This window comes from Alternaria postmessia (genome assembly GCF_024291825.1).
Source record: "Alternaria postmessia strain BMP 2775 chromosome Unknown scaffold_29, whole genome shotgun sequence".
In the NCBI taxonomy this organism is placed as follows: Eukaryota; Fungi; Ascomycota; class Dothideomycetes; order Pleosporales; family Pleosporaceae; genus Alternaria; species Alternaria postmessia.
In genome coordinates this window covers 1-26,059 of record NW_026260102.1, presented here as the reverse complement: position 1 = coordinate 26,059, position 26,059 = coordinate 1, and the positions used below count along the sequence as shown (strand labels likewise).

Here is a 26,059-nt window from a genome sequence, read left to right as displayed (position 1 = left end):
ACTAATAGTATTCATTTGTAATGAAGGACTAGGTTGGCTTACTCTCAACCCAGTCACAAATCTCCGCAAAGTCACTTGCCCATACAACACCCCACTCGTCAGCGTCTTTATAGTCCTTTAATCGCAGACATGATATACCTAACCTTGTCAATGCTTCTGCAAGTTTTGCCTGTGAACTTCCCATGGGGCTGTCTCGAATACAAATACCCAGATCAGCTGCCAGTAAGCATTCGATATCTGTCCAGCTATCGCCCACATACACCTTTTGGCCCTTCAGCTCCTGCAACCGCTCCATTCTCTCGAGTTTGTCTCCGCTAGACATGACGAGGCTTTCACAATTGGGGGCAGCTGGGACGATTGCGCCCGTAGATGGGTCTCCAGACTCTATGTTTTCAAGTTCATTGGAGAAGATAGATTTGCTAGGTAGATCAACCGTACCCGAGGCACTAAGGCAGGACTGAATGAAGTGGCGCGACCAATTGACACTGAGAAGCGTCAAACCATCGTCCACGCGGTCATGACGAACATGCCTGGAGAATCCAAGGAAACCACTCCGTACTTCTACCGCACGTGAGTCGATAGCCTGTTTTGCCCCAGCTTCTATAGCTTCCTTCGTCAAGCCGGCGAAGATACCGGATGAAGATACGCGGTGGAGACTACGCTGTTCTACGGGTTTCATTTGGGCAAGAAGGTGCTTCTCCCCCGATACTGTGGTTGGTAGCTTGCCGTCTGGCGCGACTTGGGATAGTGTAGCTGTGTAATCGTCCATGTAAGCTTTCGAGACATCGTTCCAGCGGTCCTGGGTGGGGAAACCAGGATTTGCGGCGGCGGATATGTTGACGAGGGCATCTAGTGTGTCTTTTTTGGTGATGGTGCCGTCCCAGTCGAGGATCCAGTGTATTGGCGAGGCTTTGTTAGCTGGAAATTTGATAGAGGTGGACATGGTGGTGTATGGTGAGACAGTTGAGGGGATTGCAATTCGCGATGGACGGGCTGTAGCAAGCACGGATAGGGTGCGGCCGAGTGTATGTTGAGACATGCGACGAAAGATGTTTGTTAGCAGGGCTGATGTCTGAGATGGTTGCTGTTGGCCTAGAGCATTTCTAGGTGTGGCTGCGAGCGACACCACCTGGGCAGTTCCGTCTTCGGCAGCCCCCACCGCTGCAAGCCTCCAGGGGCGCGATAAACTAACAGAGCGGGGACGTAAGACACTGTATGGTAGCTGTGCACACGACTTTTCGTGTGTGGTATCACGGAAAGTCGCACAAGGTCATGGCAGTACATGACGAATACAGGCTATCGGAGCCGACCTTATGGTGGTGCTGTCGGAGTTTGCGATGCTGTGATTGCTCGAGCAGGCGGGAAAATGGCGCAACGCGTCAAGACACGAAGAAGAGGTAACTTTTACCGGCAACGACGCGCCATGTCTATCACGTCGGTGCAACCTCATCACCAAACTTTGATTCCTCCCTGTTTGCGCATTCTCGCGATTCTTTCCCGTCGCCGCTCGCAGCAGACCAGCGCACCATGTTCCTCCGGCGGCCATGAGCCAATGGCAGCGGCGCTATATGCATAACCCGCCCGCAACCGAGGCGCTCGTTGGTCGCATTCCTCTAAAGGCATCTTGAGGCGATAACACCAGTTGCTCTTACGAAGGCTGTCTCCTAAGTACAGTTGGAGGCGATACACGGCACAACCCTCAACCAAGGCTGAAAATAAGAAGCCCGCCGCATCTGCTCTTGTCTCTTGCATCCTCAACTCACACTCCTGAGCAACCACGATAGTCTTCCCCACTACCCCACGTTAGCATCAACACTGTCCTCCATCATGGCTCCAGGCGCGATTCACAACGACACTGCTGCAGCGAATGGAAATGGCACCGCCCTGAAGCCAACAGCCCGCTCTTTCCACCCTACAGGCACCCCAGATCCCTCCAAGTACCATGCGTCGTCGTCGCAGGCGGCCATCAAGTCAGAGGCCGACTTCGCAGCGCACAACTACCACCCTCTTCCCATTGGTATGCACTCAACACGTGTTCTTCTGGAGACATGAATAACACAGTCCAGTATTCTCAAGAGCAAGCGGATGCAGCGTCTGGGACCCTGAGGGCAAGCACTATCTCGACTTCCTCTCCGCCTACAGTGCCGTCAACCAGGGCCACTGCCACCCCGAGCTTGTCAAGGCTCTCACTGAGCAAGCTTCGCGACTAACCCTCAGCAGTCGCGCCTTCTACAACGATGTCTTCCCGCGCTTCGCTGAGTATGCCACCAAGTTGTTCGGCTTCGACATGATCCTGCCCATGAACACTGGTGCCGAAGCGGTCGAGACGGCTGTCAAGGTCGCACGCAAATGGGCATACAAAGTCAAGGGTGTCCCGCAGAACGAGGCGTTGGTTTTCTCTGTAGAGGAGAACTTCCACGGACGGACAGTATGCATTCTCGCTCATCTTTTAAACCTCAACTAACACTATAGTAGTTTGCCGCAATTACCATGTCCACCGACCCCGAATCTCGCGACAACTACGGTCCCTACCTACCAGGTATTGGAAGTGTATGCCCCGCCACTGGCAAGCCAATACGCTACAACAACATCGACGATGCGCGAGAGGCATTTGAGAAGCATGGAAAGAACCTGGCTGCCTTCCTGGTCGAGCCCATCCAGGGCGAAGCCGGTATCGTCGTGCCAGATGACAACTACCTTCGGGAAATCAGGGCACTTTGCGACAAGCACAACGTCCTGCTCATCTGCGACGAGATCCAAACAGGTATCGCGCGGACAGGCAAAATGCTCTGCCATGAGTGGAGTGGCATCAAACCTGATTTGGTCTTGTTGGGCAAGGCCATCTCAGGTGGCATGTACCCCGTCTCGTGCGTTCTCGGCTCCAAGGAGGTAATGCTTACTATCGAGCCTGGTACTCACGGTTCAACATATGGCGGTAACCCACTTGGCTCTGCTGTCGCGATCCGGGCTCTTGAGCTTATTCAAGAAGAGAACATGGTTGAGCGCGCCGAAACATTGGGCAACAAGTTCCGAGAGGGTCTCAAGAACATCAACAACCCCATGATCAAGATCATTCGCGGCAAGGGTCTGTTGAACGCCATTGTGATTGACGAAAGCAAGACGAACGGACATAGCGCGTGGGATCTCTGCATGCTCTGCAAAGAGAAGGGATTACTGGTAGGAAGAGCCCTCAAAATTATGCATATGAAAGAGATTGACGGTGCTGACTCTGATGGACAGGCGAAACCCACACACCAGAACATTATCCGCCTTGCGCCGCCGCTGGTCATCACTGAGGAGGAGATTGAGTCGGCTTTGTCCATCATCAAGGAGGCTATGGAGGAGCTGCCAAACCTGAAAGGTGAGAAGGAGAAGGAAGTGCTCACTTCAGCTGTCGGACTTGAGAAGAACGTCCACATCGGAGTGGACAACTAGGAACGTGGTTTAGTTTCTTACGATACCCCATGAGATTGCCTCGACGCTATGACCGCTACGAACCTGTAAATAGATCGTACTTGCGCTGTTATGCCATTACAGAAATGTCTACATAGCGCGAGGCTCGGCACTATGACGGTTCCGGAGCATCTGACGGACTAGATATCATGCTAAGAGATGACATGATCTTGTCGTGCATCGGACACCATTGACTTGATTACTCCTCTTTCAAACTCTCCATCGTCACTACTAAATGTGCAGTAAGCATACTCGCATCGGCATCCACGCTTGTGGCTGTTGCTAGTGCTGATTGCAACGTAACGCCTCACTATTGAGATGAAGCCCAACAGCAAGCTTCTCTAAGTATCTTGCGATGAGGCTCCAGCTATGGAGCCGGAGCTTTACAACTTGACAATCGAGTGCTTCAGATGATGTGGTGGCTTGGCTCGGTGCATAGCGACATGGTCATGGTGTTGTTCCTCGTCCTTCACTCCTAGGTACTTAAGTAAGGTCCGTATCGCGGCGTAATCGATGGCTACTACACATCTTACGCCCTCTGCTTGCACAACCTCCGGCCTCTTACTATAGTATAACCACCGACACTGGCTACGGACCTTTTTCAGCACCGAGAAGCTTTCTATTGAGAAGCTTTCTATGCGTCAGACACAGGACTCGCAGCCACGTGCGCCCACATGAGCCGACGGACCGATACTTAGTCCGAAGCGTGCGGAAGGGGAGGGGTGCCAGACGTTCTGTGCTGCATGCGCTCCAACGGCTGCGGGAAACGTTTCATTTACAAGCGCTGTGAGTTACATGTACCATATGGCAATATCGCGGATGCGTACTGCCACTTTGTAGATCAATGGATTAGATGAATCTTAGCAAGGTTGACGCCCGGCAAGTCGAACAAACAACAGACAGCCTCGTGTGTTCGGGAGCTCACACTATACACGCTCGGATACCGTATCTCAACCAATACTGCAGTCATGGCCGCGATGTGCCCAGCTGAAGGGAAACCTCGTCCGTGCAGCCAGGTGACGGGCACGACTAATCCACATGTCGGCATGTCGGGCCTAGGCCATGCTTTTTGCCCCCGTTTCATCGACAAGCGATGGCCCCACTGTTGTCCGATCGTGTCAACAAGCCTTTACGACATCGAATCCACTGGCAGCAATTTCAAAGCAACAGTCGAGGAGACGCCAAAGCAAAATCACGGCCTTCGCGCGTCCATGTAGAGCGCATTTGTCATCCGAAGCGCATTCTCCTCACCGGTCTGCAGTGTCGTGGAGTTGCTGCAGTACTAATATCAGGCTCTTCGGGACATCGGGTCGCATTATGTCCCGAAGGAATCGAATATTCTTGATGCTAGCACCCCGGATTATAATGTGCATCCATTCGTACAAGCCGTTCATTGGTGAATTTTATCTCCGTTAGGACCACGCGCTAGCTATTGAGCGGTGCATGCACTGATTTCATGACTGCCTCCGAGGGCATATAGACTAGTAATTGCCTGCCACTCGCAAACATGTCATCTCGCGACACCTCGTGGCGTTGGTCATTCCTTTCATTCACAGCTAATACGGTCGTCAACCTTACAACTTAATAGTGACGTTCAGGAAAACGGTTGCCGAGCATTTTTTCTTCTCATCATCGGCCCTACAAAACGATCACCGCGATCCTTCCTCGGTCTTCGGAAATCAGCCGCTAAGCCGCCATGGCGAAATCACCTTCAACGTCATCGCTGGATGAGAACGAGAAAGAGAAGGATTTTGGCCTTGTAGATCCGCAAGCTGCAGCAGAGGACCCGACAGAGTACGAGCCGATACGGACAGAACCCAAAGAAAAGGGTTTCGAAGTACAAGACGGTCACAGCAATTCAAGAGGCACGCTAGCGAGATTGCAGTCCAGCACAAGCGCGTACTCGGAAGCAAGCGATAGCGAATCTAATGCGACAAAGTCAATACGGAAAAAGAAGCCATTTTACAAACGACTTAATTTGTTGAAGAATAACCCACCACCGATTCCAAAAGAGCGCAAAGTATCTCCGGAGTACACTGCGGGCTTTTTCAGTCGACTTTCGTGGCAATGGATGCAACCCTTGATGAGAGTGGGCTACAAGCGCCCATTGGAAAAGAACGATATTTGGACGGTTAACCCCGACCGGAGTGCAGAAGTCTTAGCAAACAAATTGGAAGCTGCGTTCAAGAGGCGGAGAGCAGAAGGCAAGGAGAGGCCTCTGCTGGGTGCCATGTTCGAAACATTCAAATGGGAGTTTATTATTGGAGGAACATGCCAACTATCCGCATCCGTCATTCAAGCTGTCGCTCCTTTCGTCCTACGCTACTTGATCAACTTCGCTGTTCGCGCTTACGTCGCTGAGCGCAGTGATGCTCCGGCGCCAAATATCGGCGAGGGTATCGGTTTAGTCATTGGAATCACCGCTATGCAATTTTTGCAGAGTTTAGCCACGAACCACTTCATGTACCGTGGTATGATGATTGGTGGAGAAGCTAGGGGTGTCCTGATTGCACTAATCTTCAACAAGGCGATGAAGTTATCAGGGAGAGCCAAAGCAGGTGGCGAGGCTGTCCTCGAGGCACCACCACCTGACATCAAGCCAGGAAGCGAAGCCGAAGTGAAATGGTATAAAAAGATACTGAAGAAGAAGGAGAAAAAGCAGCAATCGCCCAAGACTGCTGCAGGTGTGGCAGGTGACGGTGAGGGTTGGGGCAATGGGCGAATCGTCAATTTGATGTCTACCGACACTTACCGTATCGATCAAGCCAGCGGTTTCTTCCATATGATCTGGACCGCTCCTATCGGTATACTGATTACGACTGCTCTGCTCCTTGTCAACCTGACGTACAGCGCTCTCCCTGGTCTTGGTCTCATTCTCATTGCTATGCCCCTCCTTGGCCGCGCGGTCAAGACACTGTTCCGTCGAAGGGTTGCCATCAACAAGATTACTGACCAGCGTGTAAGCTTGACCCAAGAGATTCTGCAAGGCGTTCGGTTCGTCAAGTACTTTGGATGGGAAACGAGTTTCCTAGAGCGCATTCAGACGATCAGGCAGAAGGAGATTCATGGCATTCAGATCTTGCTCACGATCCGAAATGCTGTTCTTTCCGTCGGAATGTCCATGCCTGTCTTCGCTTCGATGATCTCATTCATCACCTACTCCCAGGTCAACAGCAATCTCAATCCCGCACCAATTTTCTCATCGCTAGCTTTATTCAACTCTATGCGTATCCCCCTCAACTTCTTGCCACTCGTCATTGGCCAAGTGATCGACGCAAACGCTTCTGTCAAACGTATCCAAGAATTTTTGTTAGCCGAAGAAGCGGAAGAGAGTGGAAAGTGGGATTATGACGCCAAGGACGCTGTGACGCTGAAGGGCGCAAACTTCACCTGGGAGCGTCATCCTACTCAGGATGCGGAAGAGGGGGCAGGTGGACCGCCAGGAAAGAAGCCGACTAAGCAGGAGAAGAAGGAGACCAAGGCTAATGCGAAGCTAGCACAGAGCAGTGGTGAGACAACACCTTCCGATGCCATCGCTGTGGAGGAGGAGAAACCTTTTGAGATTAAGGGGTTGAACCTCAACATTGGACGAAACGAGCTTGTGGCTATCATCGGAGGCGTAGGCTCTGGAAAGAGTTCGTTGCTTGCAGCTCTCGCAGGAGACATGCGTAAAACTAGTGGCGAGGTCATCTTTGGTGCCTCCCGTGCTTTTTGCCCGCAGTATGCTTGGATTCAAAACGCCACGGTACGAGAGAATATCATCTTCGGCAAGGAATTCAACAGGAAATGGTACGACCAGGTCGTGGATGCCTGTGCCCTACGCCCTGACCTGAACATGCTACCGCATAACGATGCGACGGAGATTGGAGAGCGTGGTATTACAGTGTCTGGTGGCCAGAAGCAGCGTATGAATATTGCTCGAGCCATCTACTTCAACGCGGACATCATCCTCATGGATGACCCTCTGAGTGCTGTCGACGCACACGTCGGTCGTCACATCATGGACAACGCCATCTGCGGTCTGCTCAAAGACAAGTGCCGTATTCTTGCTACTCATCAGCTCCACGTACTCAGCCGTTGCGATAGGATCATCTGGGTGGACCAAGGAGAGGTCAAGGCCATCGATACTTTTGATAACCTCATGGCACAGAATGCGGACTTTGTACAGGTCATGAGCACAACTGCCAAGGAGGAGGAGAAGGAAAAGGACGTCGAAGTCAATGAGGACGAGGTCGAAGCAGAGGTCAAGAGCACCAAGAAGCAGAGGAAACAGAAGAAACAGGCGGCGCTGATGCAACAGGAAGAGCGCGCAACCAAGAGCGTCAGCTGGGAAGTCTGGATCGAGTACATCAAAGCCGGAGGTGGCATCTGGGTCGGCCCACTTGTCTTCATCCTCCTCGTTCTATCCCAAGGCGCCAACATCGTCACTTCACTTTGGCTATCCTACTGGACATCCGATAAATTTGGTTACTCCGAGGGTGCATACATTGGCGCATACGCAGCTTTCGGTTTCAGTCAAGCGCTCTTCATGTTCTTCTTCTCCTTCTCAGTATCCATCTTCGGTACTAGAGCTGGCAAAGTCATGTTGCACCGAGCCATCACCCGTGTGCTCCGCGCGCCCATGTCCTTTTTCGATACCACGCCACTGGGACGCATTACGAATCGCTTTAGTAAGGACATTGACGTTATGGATAACACCATTACGGATGCTATTCGCATGTACTTTTTGACGCTCGCCATGATCATATCGTAAGTTGTGCAGTTTACAGATGTAAACGCCTGGGAGGATTTGAGCTAACATGGATGACAGTGTTTTCATTCTCATCATCTCGTACTACTACTACTATGCCATCGCCCTAGGTCCCCTATTCATCATGTTCATGTTCTCGGCAGCCTTCTACCGGTCCTCTGCTCGCGAGGTCAAGCGCCACGAAGCTGTTCTTCGTAGCACAGTGTTCTCGCGCTTCGGCGAAGCCGTCATGGGCACCCCGACCATCCGTGCGTACGGTCTACAGGATCAATTCTCCAAGTCGGTTCGCGATGCCGTAGACGACATGAACAGCGCCTACTACCTTACATTTGCCAACCAACGCTGGCTGAGTGTTCGTCTAGACATTGTTGGTATCCTGCTCGTCTTCACGACTGGTATCCTGGTTGTTACGAGCCGTTTCTCCGTCGATCCTAGCATCGCTGGCTTAGTCCTGTCATACATTCTCACTATTGTGCAGATGATTCAGTTTACAGTCCGCCAGCTTGCTGAGGTGGAGAACAACATGAACTCGACCGAACGCATCCATCACTACGGAAGTCAACTTGAAGAAGAAGCGCCTCTGCACATGGGTGAGGTACGCCCCACCTGGCCCGAGCACGGCGAGATTGTCTTTGACAACGTGGAGATGCGATACCGCGATGGGCTACCCTTGGTGCTCAAGGGCTTGAGCATGCACGTCCGCGCTGGTGAGCGTATTGGTGTTGTTGGTCGTACTGGAGCGGGTAAATCTTCCATCATGTCGGCTTTGTTCCGATTGCAAGAGCTGTCAGGTGGCTCGATTGTAATTGATGGCGTGGATATTGGCAAGATTGGTCTTCACGACTTGCGCTCTAAGCTGGCCATTATCCCACAGGACCCGACGCTCTTCAAGGGAACCATCCGATCCAACTTGGATCCTTTCCACGAACATTCCGACCTGGAGCTTTGGTCGGCCTTGCGCCAGGCTGATCTTGTTTCCAACGAGCAAACCATGGACGACCATTCTGGCAGGATACACCTCGACAGTGTGGTTGAGGAAGAGGGTCTCAATTTCTCTCTAGGTCAGAGACAGTTGATGGCTCTAGCTCGTGCACTTGTTCGTGGTTCGCAGATTATTGTCTGTGATGAAGCTACTAGTTCCGTCGACTTTGAGACGGATGCCAAGATTCAGCAAACGGTAAGAACTGCGTCATCAACCGGTGCTACAGGACACATGAGCTAACGTTCAACAACAGATTGTGGATGGGTTTAAAGGCAAGACGCTGCTGTGCATTGCCCATCGACTAAAGACCAGTAAGTGAATCGATGTACCTACTGCATGCGGACTTGCGACTAACATGCGGCAGTTATCAACTATGACAGGATTTGCGTCATGGACGCAGGGCTGATTGCAGAGCTCGACTCGCCGCTAAATCTTTACGACCAAGGCGGAATTTTCAAGGGCATGTGCGACCGATCCGGCATCAAGAGAGAAGAAATCGCAGGTGCAGCGAACTAGAAGTTTGGGATGACGGAGTTTTGATTGGACGAGGGCGGGTACACGGCCCAGAGCGTAGGCTAATGATGCGGCTATTCTTGGGGGGGGGTAGCAGGAAGCAAGCAAACGCGCACCTTGATAGTTGCGCATGGCATGGCATGGCGTCGGCGCGGCATTTCTGATCGGGCAGCATTGGGGACTTTTGCGATAAGAAAAAAGTGATAATTCATAGAGCTGGCTGCTTTTCAGCTCAATACAAATAACCTTGTCGACGAACGTTGGAGGCTTGTAAAGAAAACTATCGAAGAGTCTATCGACGAGTCTATACAGCGCCAGCCTGGGCCTAGATGGCTGTCGGCAAGCGCGAGATCATATGACATGATTGTGGCCAGGCTGGGGGGGAGGCGTTGGTACTACTATGGCGCGCATCGCGCATTTGACAGCATCATAGTACCGTAGTCGCTAGGAACAGTAGCTCTGTAGGACAAGCGATGCTTGCCAGCAGTTTGCATTAGCGGGGTGTTGGCTTGAGCGGAACGCACGTGCGCGGCTCGTTGAAGCGACAGTACCCTCATTGCGGCAACTCATCATTCGTGCGTTATCTAATCTCAGGCTCCCCTTACCGTCTCCAGATCGTATCGTTCGCGTGGGCGTATACCGGCGTATCTGCTTTCGTATGGGTTCCGGAGGATTGCATAGACTTTACCTTTGTGTTTGCTGCGCCGCTCGAGTGGGTGCTGTAGCGGTTTCACGCGCCGCTAGCTGGTCAAGATAACAGTGGGCTATTCGGACACGTCCAGAGTAACAGTTGGATCATTATCAACGATTTTAAAGATCGATCGAGAGGCACAACTGCGATGACTGTCTCTATGGTAGGCTTATGCATTTCAATAGACGGGCTCAACGACCAACAAGTGCGGTGTTTTCCAAGCGCGGGAGCGAAACAAGAAAAAAAGTTTCGCCTTCTCGAATGCTTCGTGCTGGTGCATGACAGACAAGCTGCGACCAAGGCTCGCGGCCAGGTGCTCCGCGTGCATCGGGCGGCCCAAAGATTGGATGCAGCAGAGGTTTTATGCGCGCTTTAGCCGGAGGGGGCTTAGCGACTCAACAGCCAAGATGAGCCAAACTCCAGTCGCGCAGCACGGATCTAGGCCTGCGAGGCTGCTAACCCCTTGTGATGTAAGTCGACGACCTGCCAGGCACGCTGTAATCAATCTAGCGGGCCTTCAGCGGCGTCAAATGCTAGTGCTGTGGCGGGGGACGTGGGCGACGAGGGCGATGGGGGCAGAAGAGGGGAGGGCAGAGCAAGGGGGAAGAAGACACTGGGCTGGGACGTGCAAGAGCAATGGCAAGCGATGGCGAGTGAGTGGAAAGTTGAGAGGCGACGAAGATCAGGGACGTCAGCCAGCAGCTATGCTCAACGCAGCGCGACAAGCCGGTATGATGTTGCAGGGACAAGGCTCCGAACGGCCTAGCGGCCCCGACGATTGACCCTAGCTCTGAACTCAGCTTTCACACAGACCTTGTCCACCAGACGGCATGGGCCTGGGGTGCGTGCAGTGCAGCGACGAGGGAGCACTTCACAATTCACTTCATATCTCTGCTCCTCCCGCCCGCGACCACACGCACACACGCACACGCTCCTTCCACTAGGCCGTCCGTCTGTTTCTTCTTCAGCTGTCTTCTACGTGCCCGTGATAGCACGCACCCGACGCACGCTCTCCCCTGGTGCACTGTTCGCTCCTTCCTCGTCGACGGCGATCCCCCCTTCCCGTTGCAACCATATCAGAACGACTCCTTCACCGTCGCCATATTACCACTGAATTCCCATGCTGCGCCTGTCGTGACGCAATCACCCCGACTGCAAAGAGTCGCACCACGTCCGGCCACTGCATCTGCCGTCTCCCGTCTCTGGCCGTCCCACGCGTCCTCCTGACGAGCTCACACTTCACGTCTTGCATTCCAAACGCCCCATCATTGCCAGCCTGAGACACTCCTTGCCTACGTCACAATGGCAGCAAACGAGAAGCACGAGCCCGTTACTTTCGGCGCCAGCGTGCTGCGCTCTCCCAGCCCACTAACCACGCCTTCGCAACCACTCCGCTCCCCGCCCTCCAACGACTCTACCATGTCGTCTGCCACCGCCAGCGCCGAACTCGCCGCCAAGAAAGAGTGGGCGGCCGACCCCTCCAACCCATACTCGGCCTTCTACAAGCACCCAGAGGCCCTCCGCGAGACGCGCCACTCCCTCAACGAGAGCGCGCCTCAGAGCAAGACACACCTCGGCGTCGGTGTCCACGAGCACGACCTCGAGGGCGGCGTCCCCCTCTCGGTAGCCTCGACACAGCAGCCATCCAAACACTCCGTCGATGGCCGCGTCAAGGAATGCACAATGTGGCCCACAAGGCAGGCTGTCCTGGACAAGCGGAAGTCGTACCAACGCAAGCGTGGTTGTGCCTTCTTCCGGAACTTGACCAACAAGCAGAGAATGTGGGCTAAGATCATCATCGCTCTTCTCGTAATAGGTGCTGCCGTTGGCCTTGGTGTCGGCATCTCGAGAGCTGTTGGTGGCGGTGTCTGGGCTGGCGATGGCCGATCAAAGGAGATCCCCCATGGCGACGGACACTGAGGTGTAGCTACTGCCGCAAAGCAATCGTACGTCACTTCCACCATCCTTCTATATCGTAACGCTACTAATCCTCTGACCAGAACCACCACCCGTCTCTTCGACCGCACACAATCACGACTTCGGCATATTTCGCTTCGGACAACATCCTTTCTCGATATCCCTTTTCATCTGTTATATTGTTTTTCCTTCGCGGTACTGTGCATATCACTCTGCCGCCTTTTCTGTGTGTCACGGCATCGAGTTTTTCCATGTCACTCGGGGGGTTTGGCGTACACATGGGGGCTTTTCTACTGGGTTGCATTCTATACATGCATTGGAGCGCCGGAGTATGAATGGGCGTTAGACATGTTAGTCGCGTACACCTGTCTGGGTATGCTATATGAGAAGAGAATCGAGCTTTGCCTCGGTTATGAGGCTGCTTCACGCACATTAAATCGTCTCTCATCATCTATCGCATATGTGTATACGCTGATAAGAACTACCAGACCTTGTTATGTGCAAGACTTTCGAGATGACATATGTGGACTCGGACATCTACAAAGATATTCACCAAACTTGAACCCCGTCGAGGTATCATCGGTTGCACAAGACCACGTGAACCTGCAAGACAAACGTCTGTCAGGTGCTATTTTTGTACTATGCAACTTTAATTATTTGTTGGATAAGGGTACAGGGAGAGACCTACGACACCAAGGCTTACTCGTTGATACGCGTATTCATCTTACCGACTAGCACGGCTCTCCAGCGGGTAAGCCGGGTGGCTGAGATTGCCATACTGATATTCGTTTGCGTTTACTGAAACACTCATCAACACCCCCTTCCATGTAGTTTGAACCAACCTTTCCTTATTCCTTGATTCGCTCAACACATGGCGTGAACCATGTTTGTTTTCGGGCTGCCGCTATTTCGAGGTGATGGCTTCGCGTAGAATTACCGTGTTCCCGGACCATCCTTGATAAGAGTTGCTTTTCAGTGGTCGAGGCTGAGGGTCCATGGGCCTGAATCATGTTGGAAATGTGCTTTTAAAAGTCAAAAGGCGAATTTCTACGCATCGCTCTATCAATCTCCGTTGAACTAGGTCAACATCAAACGTATGTGTTATGGAATGTCGTAACACCATTATCAAGTTGAGAGGAAACATGGTTGCGTTGTATTTGCTGATTCGATAACTAATCGTACACTTTCATGTTGAGTGATAGTGTCGTAGGAATGACAGGCTCCACGACTACGAGTGAGAACATTGAAAGAACATGCCGGAACTCCAAAGACAGAAATACAATAAACTTATAATCGTTGATGATTTCCCTTTCGTAGAGATATTGGAGATTAGTTCTTTGCTACAATTCGTGTTTCTGCGGTATTATACAGAAGTCATTCGAGTGACATGTGCCGAGCCAGTCGACACAGTCATGATTAAAAGTGCAATCATTCATTCGAGGCCCTCCTCACATGTATGCAGCACCTCTCCTCCCCAATCTCCGTCCCTGCAATGCCTTCGCTGCGTTATCGTTGGGCTGTGCATCCCCAAACCCACATCCTCCATCTCGCTCTTGAGCAACAACCGGACCTGCGCATTTTCCACTCTTGAATCCACAACAAGCCGAAGCGCAATCAGCGTCTGATGTACAAGCACCAGTGATGAACTGCGTGCCGGCTCCCGCTGCGGCTCCAGCTCCAGCTCCCGCGTCACTGTTGGCAGGAGGTGTAGCAGGCGCAGCTGCATCTGGTTGCGCATCGGCACTGGCATTGCCACTTGCGCCGTTCAAAGCATTGTTGTTTGGTTGCGCGTCGCCGAAACCACATCCCTCTCCACGTTCGTTCGCTACGAATGGTGCCGCACACTTTCCTGATGTGAAGCCACAGCAGCCTGAGGCACATTCGGCGTCTGATGCACACTCGCCTGTAATGAACTGAGTGCCCTGAGCTGCGGCATAGAGTGACACTATCGAGGGAGTCAGTAAGAACGGACACGATTCGGTGCAAGGACCTTACGGTTGAGAAGAGCAAGAAGCTTGAAGATTGGCGCCATCTTGCTTGACGTTCTTGTTGCTTCGTTGGAGTATATGGTATATCAGATGAACTCTTGATGGTCTTCACCGAATACTATGATTGAATGACAGGTGTAATGTAGATTTTTCGACTGCCTTGATGTTGAGGATGTTTATCAGCATCCGATACATGACTCTATATATGTCCATCTCGACCGTAGGAAGGGAATCCTGAACTTGGCACAGGCAAAGTAGGCGCCAACTCGAAACGACAAAAGTTACTGCGCCTCGTTTATGCCCCAATGGGTAGCCACATCCGTTATGGCGATGAGGCGACACAGCGTGGAGCACGTTTTGAGCAATCTCTAGATAGACATGATACCGGCTACGACGTTTCGTGTCTAATTCCGTTTACGAATGGAGAACAAAAGCCGATAATCACGCCAGTGGTTTAGAAACGCAACTCCCAAAGAACATTATGCGTTTCCTCAATTCGTAGTAAGAGGTTGTTTAGGGAGAATGGAGAGAGGAGAGAAAGCGTCGTAAGCGAACCTATTAGCGTCCCACAGTCATCCCCACCCCACAGCTCAGCCTCCCCAGACTTTCTGCCTCGGAATGCCTCAACACATCTCAGGTTTCCGGACCGTTAGAAAACTGCAAGTCGGCCAATAGGGTATTTGTGGGCTGCCAAGATGATCGCCGACGGCATGAATGCAGCGGAAGGGGATCAGACCGAGAAGGTGTCGCATGTTGCGGCCTGGCGCTTGGAACGTCTGAGTTCCGAATGATCCTTACACATGGGGCTGCAGTTATCTATATGCGCATTATAGTGGTGATTTGGTATTCGATATATTTTCTTTCATCGACTGTGATTCGTATTCTTGATAAAACGTCAAGCAGCAGGCTTCTCCTACCTGAAAGAAAAAGCTCCTGTCGAAAAGGTAGCACGATATAACATCGAAGAGCAAATGGTAAAAACATCATACTAATTACTGGCTCAAGGTTACTTCTGGGCATGTACATCGATCGAATACTAAGCAACCCAGAAACTAGGTTCTCGAGACACCCTCTTATGTTCTCACCCTGAGCATGGTTGAACAGGATCTTGATAATATGTGTTGCAAGGCAGAGTACGTGCTTTTATCCCTGTTCAGCGCCAAGATAAGAGGTTATTCGACAACGAATTACGGTGCGTCGATTGAGGATGTGACAAGTAGAGATCCAGCTTCTTTGGAAGTGGTCACTTGAATGTCAAAATGGCATATGACATTTGAAGTCTAGTACTATTGACGTATTGGTGGGGTGAGATGTTGGCCGTTACCGACATCATGATGACTGGATTTAGAAGAGGGCAGGCTGATCAGGAAGGTTGCGATGGGTACGTGTCGTCCGGATGGTGAACTTCTAATGATTACACTAGTGTAGTATCTGTCAGTGAGCCTTGTACGTGGGATTAATGTCGACCTTCTAAGCAGCTGTCACAAGTTTAGTTCGAATGTAAATGGCAACATGGGGAGCAAACAAAACGAAGGGACTGCTCAGAGTAGGGTGCTCGATGCAGCCAGTCATAAGAGTCATGGTGGATGTTGGTCATCTCTGTTCATCAGTCCCAAGGCGCTTGGTAAATTTTGGAATAGGTGGTGGCTGTTTTGGTCGCATATCGCATGTCGCTTGCGAACAATTTGTCTCAGTTAGCAATGACCATATCCGTGATGGAGGTCAGCATGATGACATGGAGTTTATGGGAGACGTTTGCTAAATGATAGTGTGTAGTTACATCCGTTTCTGAAGGGGGGATTGGGAAGTAAGGTTGCAAGACTGGCAGGTTGATGTCGCTACCCAACTACCAGATGCCCTAAACCCCACTTATCAGGTACTGAAAATGCAGAAAACCCTCCAACGAAAGAAGAGACGATATTCTCGTACCGAACAACGAGCGGAACGGTCGAAAGCCATGCCAGGCACAGTTTTACATGTGCAGAGTGGTATACAACTTGGGGGCATGGCGGTGCTGGAGAACAGAAGAGGCCTGATACAAAAGAGAAAAGGGTATAGAACCAGCTATCAGAAGAAGATAGGTCGCAGCAAAAGTAAGTCGGACGATATAGGGCGCAACAAGCACACAGGACGAGTACGTTTTAGACAACAGGGGTTTCATGAGGAGCACCCTTCGATTAAAAGCGCAGCCCAACATGTCCGTTACCCCTGAGTGTTGTTGGTGTGTTATGCCGGGACGATCGAAGATCTATCGGGAAGTGGTATAAGTGCCGGCGAATTGTGTTCGCTGCGCTGCGTTCGTAGGAGGAGGAGCGGAACTGAGTGCCTTCCAAGCGACCTCGGCGGCTTCTTCTCGGGACTGTTCGAGGTAGCGGTAGTCTCGCCAGAGGTGCGCTCTGTATTCGCGGCCATTGATGAAGACACTGCTTGACCAGGCTGTCCGGATACCTGGGCAGCAGAGTCAGTCAAAGATAAGAGTGGTGGGGCATCATGTAGAGCGCGGGTGGCTACCTACCTCGTGGGTCGGAGTAATCCTGGAACTGAGGTTGGGCGATCTGGTTCGTGGCGCAGTAATCTGGGGACGTTTAGCTGGGAAGTTACGAGAGCAGTGGTGTGCGCACGCTGAAGCTTCTGGACGTAACTCTCCGGTGCTGCCATTTTGCGAGACGGGTTCGTGGGAGACGGTGAAAATGCGATGCTGTCGAGAAGTTTGGAGTGGGGTAGTGCCTTGTGAGTGGGGATTTGGATGATCAACTGTGTGTGCGAAGGCTGAGAAGAACACTTGCTCTAGCATATTTCCTTCTCTGTTTATAGTCCGACATGACCATCAGAGCCTCACTTTCGGTATCCTGTAGGAACCGGCCAGCGCTTTTGCCACACGACTGTTCTCAAAAAGATTCAGCCTGCAGCCGCCGTACCACATATGTGCTTGGGAACAAAGCATCAAGCTGATGCTATGCTGCGTTGGCAGGCCTACTTCCGCCATAATTGGCCGGCAGAAACACCATTGAGCGAGCAACTGCGGGGGTAGCGAGAACAGAACGCGGCAAGGCAGAAATTACGACCGCCAGAACCCGGTTCAGACACTATGACGGATTGTTGCGTGGTTTCGGCACCACAAGTTTGGGATGGGGAGACCAATGAGCTGATACGGATAAATTTTGGTGTTGAGTATGTTTACCTTGTTAAGCTTGGTTCAAGCGATGTGCTGGCACTGAAGGACGACGAGAAATGCTGCCATGCTAGTTTCTCAAGGCCGATGCAGTGCCAGATGTGTCTCGCAGATTGGCCCATAGTTCCATCGGCGTTCGGCCCGCTTACGGTTAGATGGACAAAGGGCCGTGCCGTTTCCGTACCGTATAGATGCCATCTGAAAGCGCGTCATCTTAGACACCATGCTCCTCCATGTGCTGAAGCTGCAAAGGTCGCATACGCAGCAATGCAACGTTAAGCGAAGGAACGTGGGATGGATTAGGGCAGCTCACGGCTCCAACTGGACCCACATGAGTGAGGTGGCATACGCGATTGCCCAGAGCGGGCGTGTCAATATCAATCAATGTGTTCCTGGCGTGAACCGCTCAGCCCTGCGATCTCCAGGTTCGTGCATTGAATGCAGCCCGTATCACATCAAATTTCTGCAGGCTATCCGGTTCCTGAATCGCTCGTGCTATGGCCATGGGTTTGGTGTACTTCCAAACACTCCGACACGCTGAACGCTAGCCAACTCTTCAACGCGGCACTTGTTCGGTATTCGCTTCTGGGCGCTTGAAGCGGAAGGCGCACCTGAATTGATCTACACCACGAGGCTCAAGGCGGGGTTAGCACACCCTCCATCTTCTCCTGCTCTGCGCTGGCAGTCGTTGTGTTGTTCATCGAACGCGTCCGAACTGCTGGAAGTGGTGGCTGTTGATGACTGTCAGTGACGTGTCGTACAGATTATATTGCGCTAGCCCAATCGACGCCACAATGCACGTGCGTAGAGCAATGCAAACCTTGGAAAATCTCGGGAGGCCCACAAATTTCGCGCCTTACAAGGTTATGCAAGTCAGGCATGTAGCTGTCGAGTTAGTTCCTGATGCGCGATTCCTGCAAGAGACGTGGACCACACGACCTTCTCCCGGCCTTCTGCGCCGCACCGAACCACGTGTAATTCCATGGCGGACGTCATCGCTTGCGCATGAACGGGCACTAGGCATTGCATTTCTGAGCTTAATCGAGTCTTCTCCACGCCTGCTTGGGTGTGTGAAGGCATGCATCACGTGTTGCTGCAGATGCCCTGTCGCAGAAATCCCAGCCACCAACAACACGCAGAGAATGTAGAACAGCCAACAGACAGGACAGCTCGATAAGACCGTAGTAGCGTCAGGGCTTCTGCGTTCACGCAATCGAATGACTACAGTAAGCAAGAGCAGTCCTGACGTCCTCGATTCTTTCGCGGTGATCTTGGCCCCTGATACGGCCACCTTCCTAAGTTGGGATAGAAGGAACCACATTCTATGCCAGAGTCAAAATTTGATATGCAGTCACCCTTGACATCAATCACTCAAGTCACGACAGTAGGAGCCTATCTTGGTGAGAGACAACTCAGAAAAAGTGGTTCTTGACAACTCGACCTGGTTCTTTCAGCCTCTTACGGCGCGTGTGACTGTCAGGTTTGATGGAAAGACTGACAAGTAGAGGAAGACAACAGAGAATGCATGTCCACAAAAACTTGGCATCTTTCTTGTCAGAATTGAATAAGTGTGGGCACTGAAAGCATACAGACATGTAAAGAAGGGTGTAGAAGTTTCATTGACTGAATTGCCAAGGATGGACAAACGAGTGGCTAGCCGATACATTATCAGACCCCACGCGCTATCTAGCTCTGTTGTAGCAAGCGTGCTTGCTTGCAGAGACCAACTTCTGGTACTCCTGAAAAGAGTCCGCTAGCAGCTCTTACGACCTATGAATGACTTGTCAGTTCAAGTAAAGCTCCTAGCGAACGACGACAATCTTACCATATTTGCATTACAGAGTCATATCCAGATCTAGCAGTTGCACTGGCAGCAGATAGTCATACCGCACCAGTTGCAAGGACAGCCAGGGTTGCATCGAGCCTCTAGATGGGCGCGCTTGATCATCTCGATACTATGCTCAGCAGGGTACTGGATGAGGTTCGACACTGGGGCAGGACTGCGGTTAAGAAGCTCACTGGGAGCAGCGCTGGCGAAAGAGAGGAGGGCGACGAGAGGAAGAGCGAGAGTAGTGAGCTGCATGGTAGTGATGTGAAAGTTTCTGTATGAACAATGGTAGGTTTGAAGTGAAGATGAATCGGTCACTGGGCTTGGTGGAGAGACGTGTTACCCAAAGAATGATTTATATATGTGCTGGAGATCTCGAGGTCTACATGTTCGTGGTCCGTACATCTTCGCATACCACAACGGACCGTGATACCGGCGAAGGGCCCACTTGCTGATGCTGCAGACATACTCCAAGTCTTCCAGCATACCCACGACCAGCATTCGGGTCGTCGGCGAGTCGACCTCAGGCTGAAGTCAAGTGTTCTTTCCAAGAACAGGAATAGTTTTATGCGTGTTGCTGATAAAGTCTACTGTTTACTGGTCGGCCATGTGATGAATGGTAGCCCATTCTCTCTAGCTGGTTGTGGCTGCCTGCACCAACAGCCGATCACGATGGGATCTGCAGACAGTGAGCTCAAATTTCCTCCCAATGGTGCGGATTATCGAAGAGAGCAACAGTATCGGCCGTACGCTGACCCCGGAGTTGCGTGGCCATGCGTCTGGAGATGCATTGCGGCATGATACTGGAACTGGTCAAGCTTTTCCAAGCTTAGCTTGTAAACGTTTACCTTCTTACATAGGCTACCACAATGAAGTACAACACTGATCGACATACAGACTTGCCGCCTGGAGGCAAGTCATCAGCTAAAGGGCAAAGAGAAAATGGTGTACCATGCTCCGAAGAGTATTGTTCGAGCTAGAGATGTAGTGTCTAAGCGATGCAACGCCACAGAAGGCTGGTTGGTGGACATTCTCTTCGGACTTCGTGTATCCGAAGCGATAGATGGTGAAGCACTAGATCCAAGCTTCCTGAGTATTCGCTATGTGTCCTGCTTTCCCAGCTAAATCTCCGCTCTTCGTACTCTAGTTAGAGCATTATGAACGGACGAAACTAAGAAAGTCTACTGGAGATTAGCAAATGAAGGGCAAGAAAGCCAGATAGATTCAGTATCTTCGAGGGACTTAATGCTGTGCCAGAAGACATGTCGCAGGCCAAATCCGGTATTTGAGCGCGTCGTTAACTATCATGGACTTGAATGATACTAGTTAGCGCCACAAACGAAGTCTGGGAAGCTTTCCCCGCCTGAAACCTCCTTAGGCCAACCGACTTGACGTTTCTAGCAGTAGCATAATGCGGTGCAACCGTAGTCAGCATCAATATAGCCTAAACTCCACGCACCGCAGAAGGCGCGGGCCGCCCCCAAGACTTGGCTATCGACGGGTACAACCGCTCGTGACCATTGCTGATGGTACTTCAATGCCTGAATACCGGAATCTGGAAAAGCGAGGTGTGCTGATCAAGATGGACGCAATTAAAAGGTGCATTAGCGCAAGGCGGCTCACGAGGAAACAAGCCGTCCAGTGGGTGTCAGCTTATATCCGATCAAGACTAGTATACGCACATTAGCGGGCTCCTGGGCTGATGGCATGTTGTTAATGCTTCAAAGTTAAGCAAACTCTGATCGAAGTTCGAGAAGTCAATGAAGGGGCGAGTGATGGCCTACGCTCGATTGTCGGACGACGCCTCGATAGAGAGTCCATACGAGAAAGCAGAACCATCTGAGTCACTGCTTCAGAACTCCGCTAGGTACTTTTCGTACAAGAACCTGTTCGGTGCTTCTCTTGTTCTGTGGATAGCAACGTTAGCCACGCTTGCTTGGGTGCTGGGTCAGAAGCCCTCGACCTACGGGAACCATGCTACAAATTCATTGCCATTTCCTCCAGGTATGCATCAAAGATGCAGGAAAAAATCATTGCACGCTTTGCTGATAAAGGGATCTAGTGCCGTCCCGCATGATCACTTTCGATCCAAACCCAAGATTTCACTATACAGCCAAAGATGCAGGAGAGTCCGCGTGGTCGGCTCTGATGCCCAGTATTATTCCCATGGCATGAACATCAGTGGAAAGACTGACAAGGAACTCATAGATGACGGAGGTATCATCTCTATAGCTAGTCCCCAAAGGTACCAGCTACCCGTGAGCTACAAGGATCGAAACGTCTCCGGCGCGGAAGTATATTCGATGTCCATGTTCCACCAGCTGCACTGCCTGGTCAGTTCCGCGCAGTAACAACAACGTCTATTCGCTGACACTGGAAGAACTCGATTCGTGTGCGGCTCGGAATATTGGAAGGCTTCATCAACGAGACTGTTGGCAACATACAAAGAAGGGATGTCTTTGCGCCGGAATCGCATGTGAACCACTGCTTTGACTACCTTCGCCAGGTAAGATTGTCCGCCTCTTCATGCACCAAGCGAGTGTTAGGGTGCTAACACAACGTCCAAAGGCTGTCATGTGCGCAGGAGATCTGTCTTTGGAGCACTCCGTTGTTCCAGATGAGTTCGGTTTCAACGGTTGGGGAACATCGCACCAATGTGCGGGTTGGGATGCGATGTGGGATATTGCGGTGCAACATCGATACGATCAGGGTATTAGGCAAGAAGCTGAAAGGAATAGATAGAGCAAATACATGCAGTTCCGAGTTTCAGTATCATGAACAGGAGTATTCCAAGGCTGCGTCATTGCTGGTAGATGAGGTCGGTAAGATTGAGTCCGGAAATTGCTGTCATCTGCGCTTTCTCCTTTTCGTGTGGGGTCCAATCTGTCTGCACACGCAACGTAGTCCAGGATGCAAGGCTCAGAGTTACCAATGACATTGAGTTTCGGTAGTATTTCGAACAGACAAAGCTTCTCGACCCTCAGTGTCAACCGGCGTTGCAGGGAACGGACATGAGCAGCGGAAACTGGAAGACATGAGTGATCCAATGAAGCGTGAATACCAAGCTGCGCGATCGACCCCAATGCGATTTCTTGTGAAACGCACCATCTCTGGCAAGTTGATCTTCGTCTTGGTGAATTGGTTCCAAGGCTACCGTTACGTTCGGGACGGGGCGGCCACGCAACGGCGGCGCCGCAACCTCAGAACTTGACGAGAGGTCTCGATGGTTGCTAGTAATGACGCCAACAGAAGTCGCTCGTGAGAACAGGTATTCTTATCGATATGTTACCGGCCAGCGTCGTATGGCGACGAATGAGAGTGGCGAGAAGTGAGGAGGCGAAACCCGCAGAGCCGCGGTGTGGCTGGGGGCAGCCAAAAATAGCTTACCAGCCTCCTCTTGTCCCACGCCGGGCCCGCCGACTTGCGCAACACCCAGCCTTCTGACAGCTACCGCCATCTCGGTCGGCTGGGTGACCCTGCGTCCTGGCTCGTGCTACTGGCTCATTGCCCGTTGCGGTGGGTCCAAGGGGCTTTGTAGGGCTGGATGACGGAGGGCTGGCATGTGGATTGTTTGCGGCCGGCGTACGTAGACTTGTGGATTCGGATTTGGAGAAGGCTAGAAGACGCTGGCGGCAGATGTAATTATGGCCAGAGGCGCAGAGGATATAAACACGGCTGTGGTACGCTCAACCAAAGTATCATTCAACAAGCATCTCATCTAGTCTACCATCGAAGTCTATCCTCACATCCTTCAACCTTAATCTATACACACTACAACAAGTACTCTCCATTCCCACAGCCAAGATGCAGTTCTCCATTATCTCCATCGTCGCCGCGCTCGCCGCCACTGCTACTGCCACCTACGTTCCTACCAACGGAACTGCCACCTCTGGTGCTTACTACCCCACTGGTACCGGTGCTGCTGCCCCTACCGGAGCCAGGCCAACCTCAACCCTCCCCTTCACTGGTGGAGCCGCAAACATTGGCAGCTCAGCCCTTGGTCTCATCGTAGCTGGTGGTGTCGCCATCGTAAGTTTACTCGACTATTAGAATCATACCAAAACAATGTACTAATCAAACTCTAGATGCTATAAACGCAACAAGGACGCTGCTTCGCTTCGATCTATAACTTCTTCTTCAATCACTATTCATTAATTCGGATTCAACATTGGCGCAAATGGTCACGGCGTTACTACGGAAACAAGGGTCTCGGGATGAGATAATCAGCATCACTGGCGCAACATAGAATTGGCGTACAGACACAAACGTGTGGAGGCATAGACTAGACTTGTGTATAGCAGAGAGCATGACCTGGGTATGGTCGAGTGTCAATAGTCTACGAAGAGATGAGCCGAGAGATGGACAGAATAGCCTAAGTGGCCGAATGAAAACAAGCATTTTCAAACATCTTTTGCAATTGCTTTGACCTGCATATGTGAAGGAAGGCCTTTCCTAGCTATGACATTGGGTGGTGACAGGGTGTGTAGAGTGGGGCTCTTAGACTTCTAGTTCAGGATGGCGTGAATGACGCGCGACGCGACTCCCGCGATCTGCAACTTTGGAACTTTACAAGCACACCAGTCACTTCTCCAACCCTGCGACGCTACGACTCCAATGGCCAAATCGGACGACATCTTGCTCAAGGGCGAGCCTTTGTACGTCTGCTACCTTCACCTCAGATGCAAATGCTAACAGTAACAGTGAGGATGCGTCGCCAGCACCATCTCGAGACGCTTCGGCATACAACCCACTACATGACTTTGTACTACCACCGGGTACCGAGCGACACTACTCACAACAGTTCGCCGACATGTACTTCTTACGGCTACAGCAACTGAAGAAGACGGTGAAGCAAAGGGCCGAGGATGCATGGCACGATTTCGAGGTATGCAACGGGATGCTGCTGGAATGCGAAAGCTCGTTATGCAGGACGGAATGATACTGACTCTGGGCAAGCTAGGTGGACAGACGGCGTCGTTTGTCGAGCGTGTGCTGGATGTGCGACAAGGCGAGCTTTGCTGGGTAGTGGGGACGGTATACATGGAAATGGCAGAGAAGCCCAATGTGTTGAACGACATTGAAAAAGATGTACGCTTCTCTCCCCACAAACACAAAGGATAGACTCTAACACTCGACAGCACTGGATAGCGGACCCTCCCCAGCGCGACACCTACGTATCTTCCACCGGCGCCGATGAGATGATGCTCGAAGACGAATCCGGTCGTCTACGCGTTACCGGCGAGCCTTTGCGCCAACATTTTGTCACCGGATGCATACTGGCGGCACTGGGCACCGAAGAAGCAGACGGCACATTCATGGTCATTGCAACCCAATGCGCAGATCTACCGAGACAACCGCCACGATGGGAACGTGACGATGTAGTGCTATCAAAGGAGAAGAAGAAGGCACCAAAGCGCGAGAGAGCTGGAAAACTTGCCATCGTCTCTGGTCTTGAGCTGACAGGTGCAGACGATGATGAGGTCTCGCTGGACCTGCTGGTGGAATACCTGACTGGCGAAGCTGCGGACCCAGCAACCCAAGCCGAATCTTCCAAGATAACACGACTTGTTATAGCTGGTGGTTCACTCGCAAAGGGATCTCCAATTCTGTCGCGAGAAGACTTTGCTGCGAAGAAGAGTGCAGCGAGACACTACGGATACGACGCTTCGTCTTATAACGCAGCACCTACTACACGCCTCGATGAGTTCCTCTGCGAAATCCTTCCCTCGCTCCCCATCACCATGCTGCCTGGTGCATCGGACCCCTCAAATGTCGCTCTGCCACAACAACCTCTCCACCCCGCTCTGTTCCCCAAGACACGCCTCTACGCCGAACCGCCGATAGAAACTAATACAACCCTGAACGGCTTTGACGCAGTGACAAACCCTTGGTTAGGCGATATCGACGGGTACCGCGTGCTAGGCACAGGTGGTCAGACAGTCAAGGACCTACTCAAATACGTCAACCGTGTCAAATCGATAGACGCCATGGAGATGATGTTGCGCTGGCGTTGCGTAGCACCCACAGCTCCAGACACACTGTGGTGCTACCCATTCCAGGACGACGACCCATTGATGTTGAAAGAGTGTCCGCACATGTACATTGCTGGCTGCCAAAAAAAGTTTGAGAAGAAGGTCATTGAAGGTCCTGCGGGACAAAAAGTATTACTCATCAGCGTACCCAAGTTTAGAACTTCGGGCAAGATTGTGCTGGTTGATATGGAGAGCTGGGACGTGGAAGTCGTCAGATTGGGGGCCAAAGGAGAAAAAGCTACGAAACAACGAATCGTGGTGAGTGGAGAGGACATGATGGAGGAGTAAGTTGCGGAAGCTGTGCAATTGATACCCGATCTGTTGACAACATGGCGATGCAAACAATGAAATGACATATACCTACACCATGGCTTTCTCGTTCAATTCCTTCATAACGTGCAACAGCCAATTACGTTTTTGACGTATATCGGAAATAAATCAGGTGCATTAGTCTCCACCTGCAGAAGAGGCACGGGAAGTGGGTACCGTACCATCGTCATAAATGCTTGGGTCTTGGACGATGTCATTCGGCAAAGCTTAATAGCGGGAATACCTGCTTCGCCAAAACGCATACTCGTACGATGATCAGCAACGTTTGAAACAGGGGGTCCTTTTGTCGTGATGTCAACACCACATGATTAGCAAAAATAGCTTATTGACGCGTCTTTCTGATGTAACGTGTATGCAGATGTTGAAGTGCGTGTGTGTGTGTGTGTGTGTGTGTGTGTGTGTG

The 26,059-nt window shown here is 51.7% G+C and overlaps 8 protein-coding genes across 8 annotated transcripts; 6 read left to right on the top strand and 2 right to left on the bottom strand.

Moving 5' to 3' along the window:
• Positions 1-28: 28 nt before the first annotated feature.
• Positions 29-943, bottom strand: J4E82_005437 (uncharacterized protein; the record flags this gene model as incomplete). Its single annotated transcript, XM_051731704.1, has 1 exon — positions 29-943. The coding sequence occupies one exon, from the start codon at positions 941-943 to the stop codon at positions 29-31; it is 915 nt and encodes a 304-aa protein (XP_051588433.1).
• Positions 944-1,827: 884 nt separating this feature from the next.
• Positions 1,828-3,435, top strand: J4E82_005436 (uncharacterized protein; the record flags this gene model as incomplete). Its single annotated transcript, XM_051731703.1, has 3 exons — positions 1,828-2,017; positions 2,067-2,428; positions 2,476-3,435. The coding sequence occupies 3 exons, from the start codon at positions 1,828-1,830 to the stop codon at positions 3,433-3,435; spliced, it is 1,512 nt and encodes a 503-aa protein (XP_051588432.1).
• Positions 3,436-5,149: 1,714 nt separating this feature from the next.
• On the top strand, positions 5,150-9,701 carry J4E82_005435 (uncharacterized protein; the record flags this gene model as incomplete). Its single annotated transcript, XM_051731702.1, has 4 exons — positions 5,150-8,202; positions 8,264-9,380; positions 9,439-9,496; positions 9,550-9,701. 4 exons carry the CDS (start codon positions 5,150-5,152, stop codon positions 9,699-9,701), a joined length of 4,380 nt encoding a protein of 1,459 aa, XP_051588431.1.
• Positions 9,702-11,691: 1,990 nt separating this feature from the next.
• Positions 11,692-12,309, top strand: J4E82_005434 (uncharacterized protein; the record flags this gene model as incomplete). Its single annotated transcript, XM_051731701.1, has 1 exon — positions 11,692-12,309. One exon carries the CDS (start codon positions 11,692-11,694, stop codon positions 12,307-12,309), a length of 618 nt encoding a protein of 205 aa, XP_051588430.1.
• A 4,233-nt stretch (positions 12,310-16,542) lies between these two features.
• On the bottom strand, positions 16,543-16,952 carry J4E82_005433 (uncharacterized protein; the record flags this gene model as incomplete). Its single annotated transcript, XM_051731700.1, has 3 exons — positions 16,543-16,742; positions 16,810-16,869; positions 16,916-16,952. The coding sequence occupies 3 exons, from the start codon at positions 16,950-16,952 to the stop codon at positions 16,543-16,545; spliced, it is 297 nt and encodes a 98-aa protein (XP_051588429.1).
• Positions 16,953-21,054: 4,102 nt separating this feature from the next.
• Positions 21,055-22,036, top strand: J4E82_005432 (uncharacterized protein; the record flags this gene model as incomplete). The annotated part of the gene is made up of 5 exons (XM_051731699.1): positions 21,055-21,298; positions 21,357-21,449; positions 21,503-21,627; positions 21,675-21,800; positions 21,863-22,036. 5 exons carry the CDS (start codon positions 21,055-21,057, stop codon positions 22,034-22,036), a joined length of 762 nt encoding a protein of 253 aa, XP_051588428.1.
• Positions 22,037-23,098: 1,062 nt separating this feature from the next.
• On the top strand, positions 23,099-23,388 carry J4E82_005431 (uncharacterized protein; the record flags this gene model as incomplete). Its single annotated transcript, XM_051731698.1, has 2 exons — positions 23,099-23,323; positions 23,380-23,388. The coding sequence occupies 2 exons, from the start codon at positions 23,099-23,101 to the stop codon at positions 23,386-23,388; spliced, it is 234 nt and encodes a 77-aa protein (XP_051588427.1).
• A 520-nt stretch (positions 23,389-23,908) lies between these two features.
• On the top strand, positions 23,909-25,614 carry J4E82_005430 (uncharacterized protein; the record flags this gene model as incomplete). Its single annotated transcript, XM_051731697.1, has 4 exons — positions 23,909-23,949; positions 23,996-24,179; positions 24,251-24,382; positions 24,433-25,614. The coding sequence occupies 4 exons, from the start codon at positions 23,909-23,911 to the stop codon at positions 25,612-25,614; spliced, it is 1,539 nt and encodes a 512-aa protein (XP_051588426.1).
• Between the last annotated feature and the right edge of the window lie 445 nt (positions 25,615-26,059).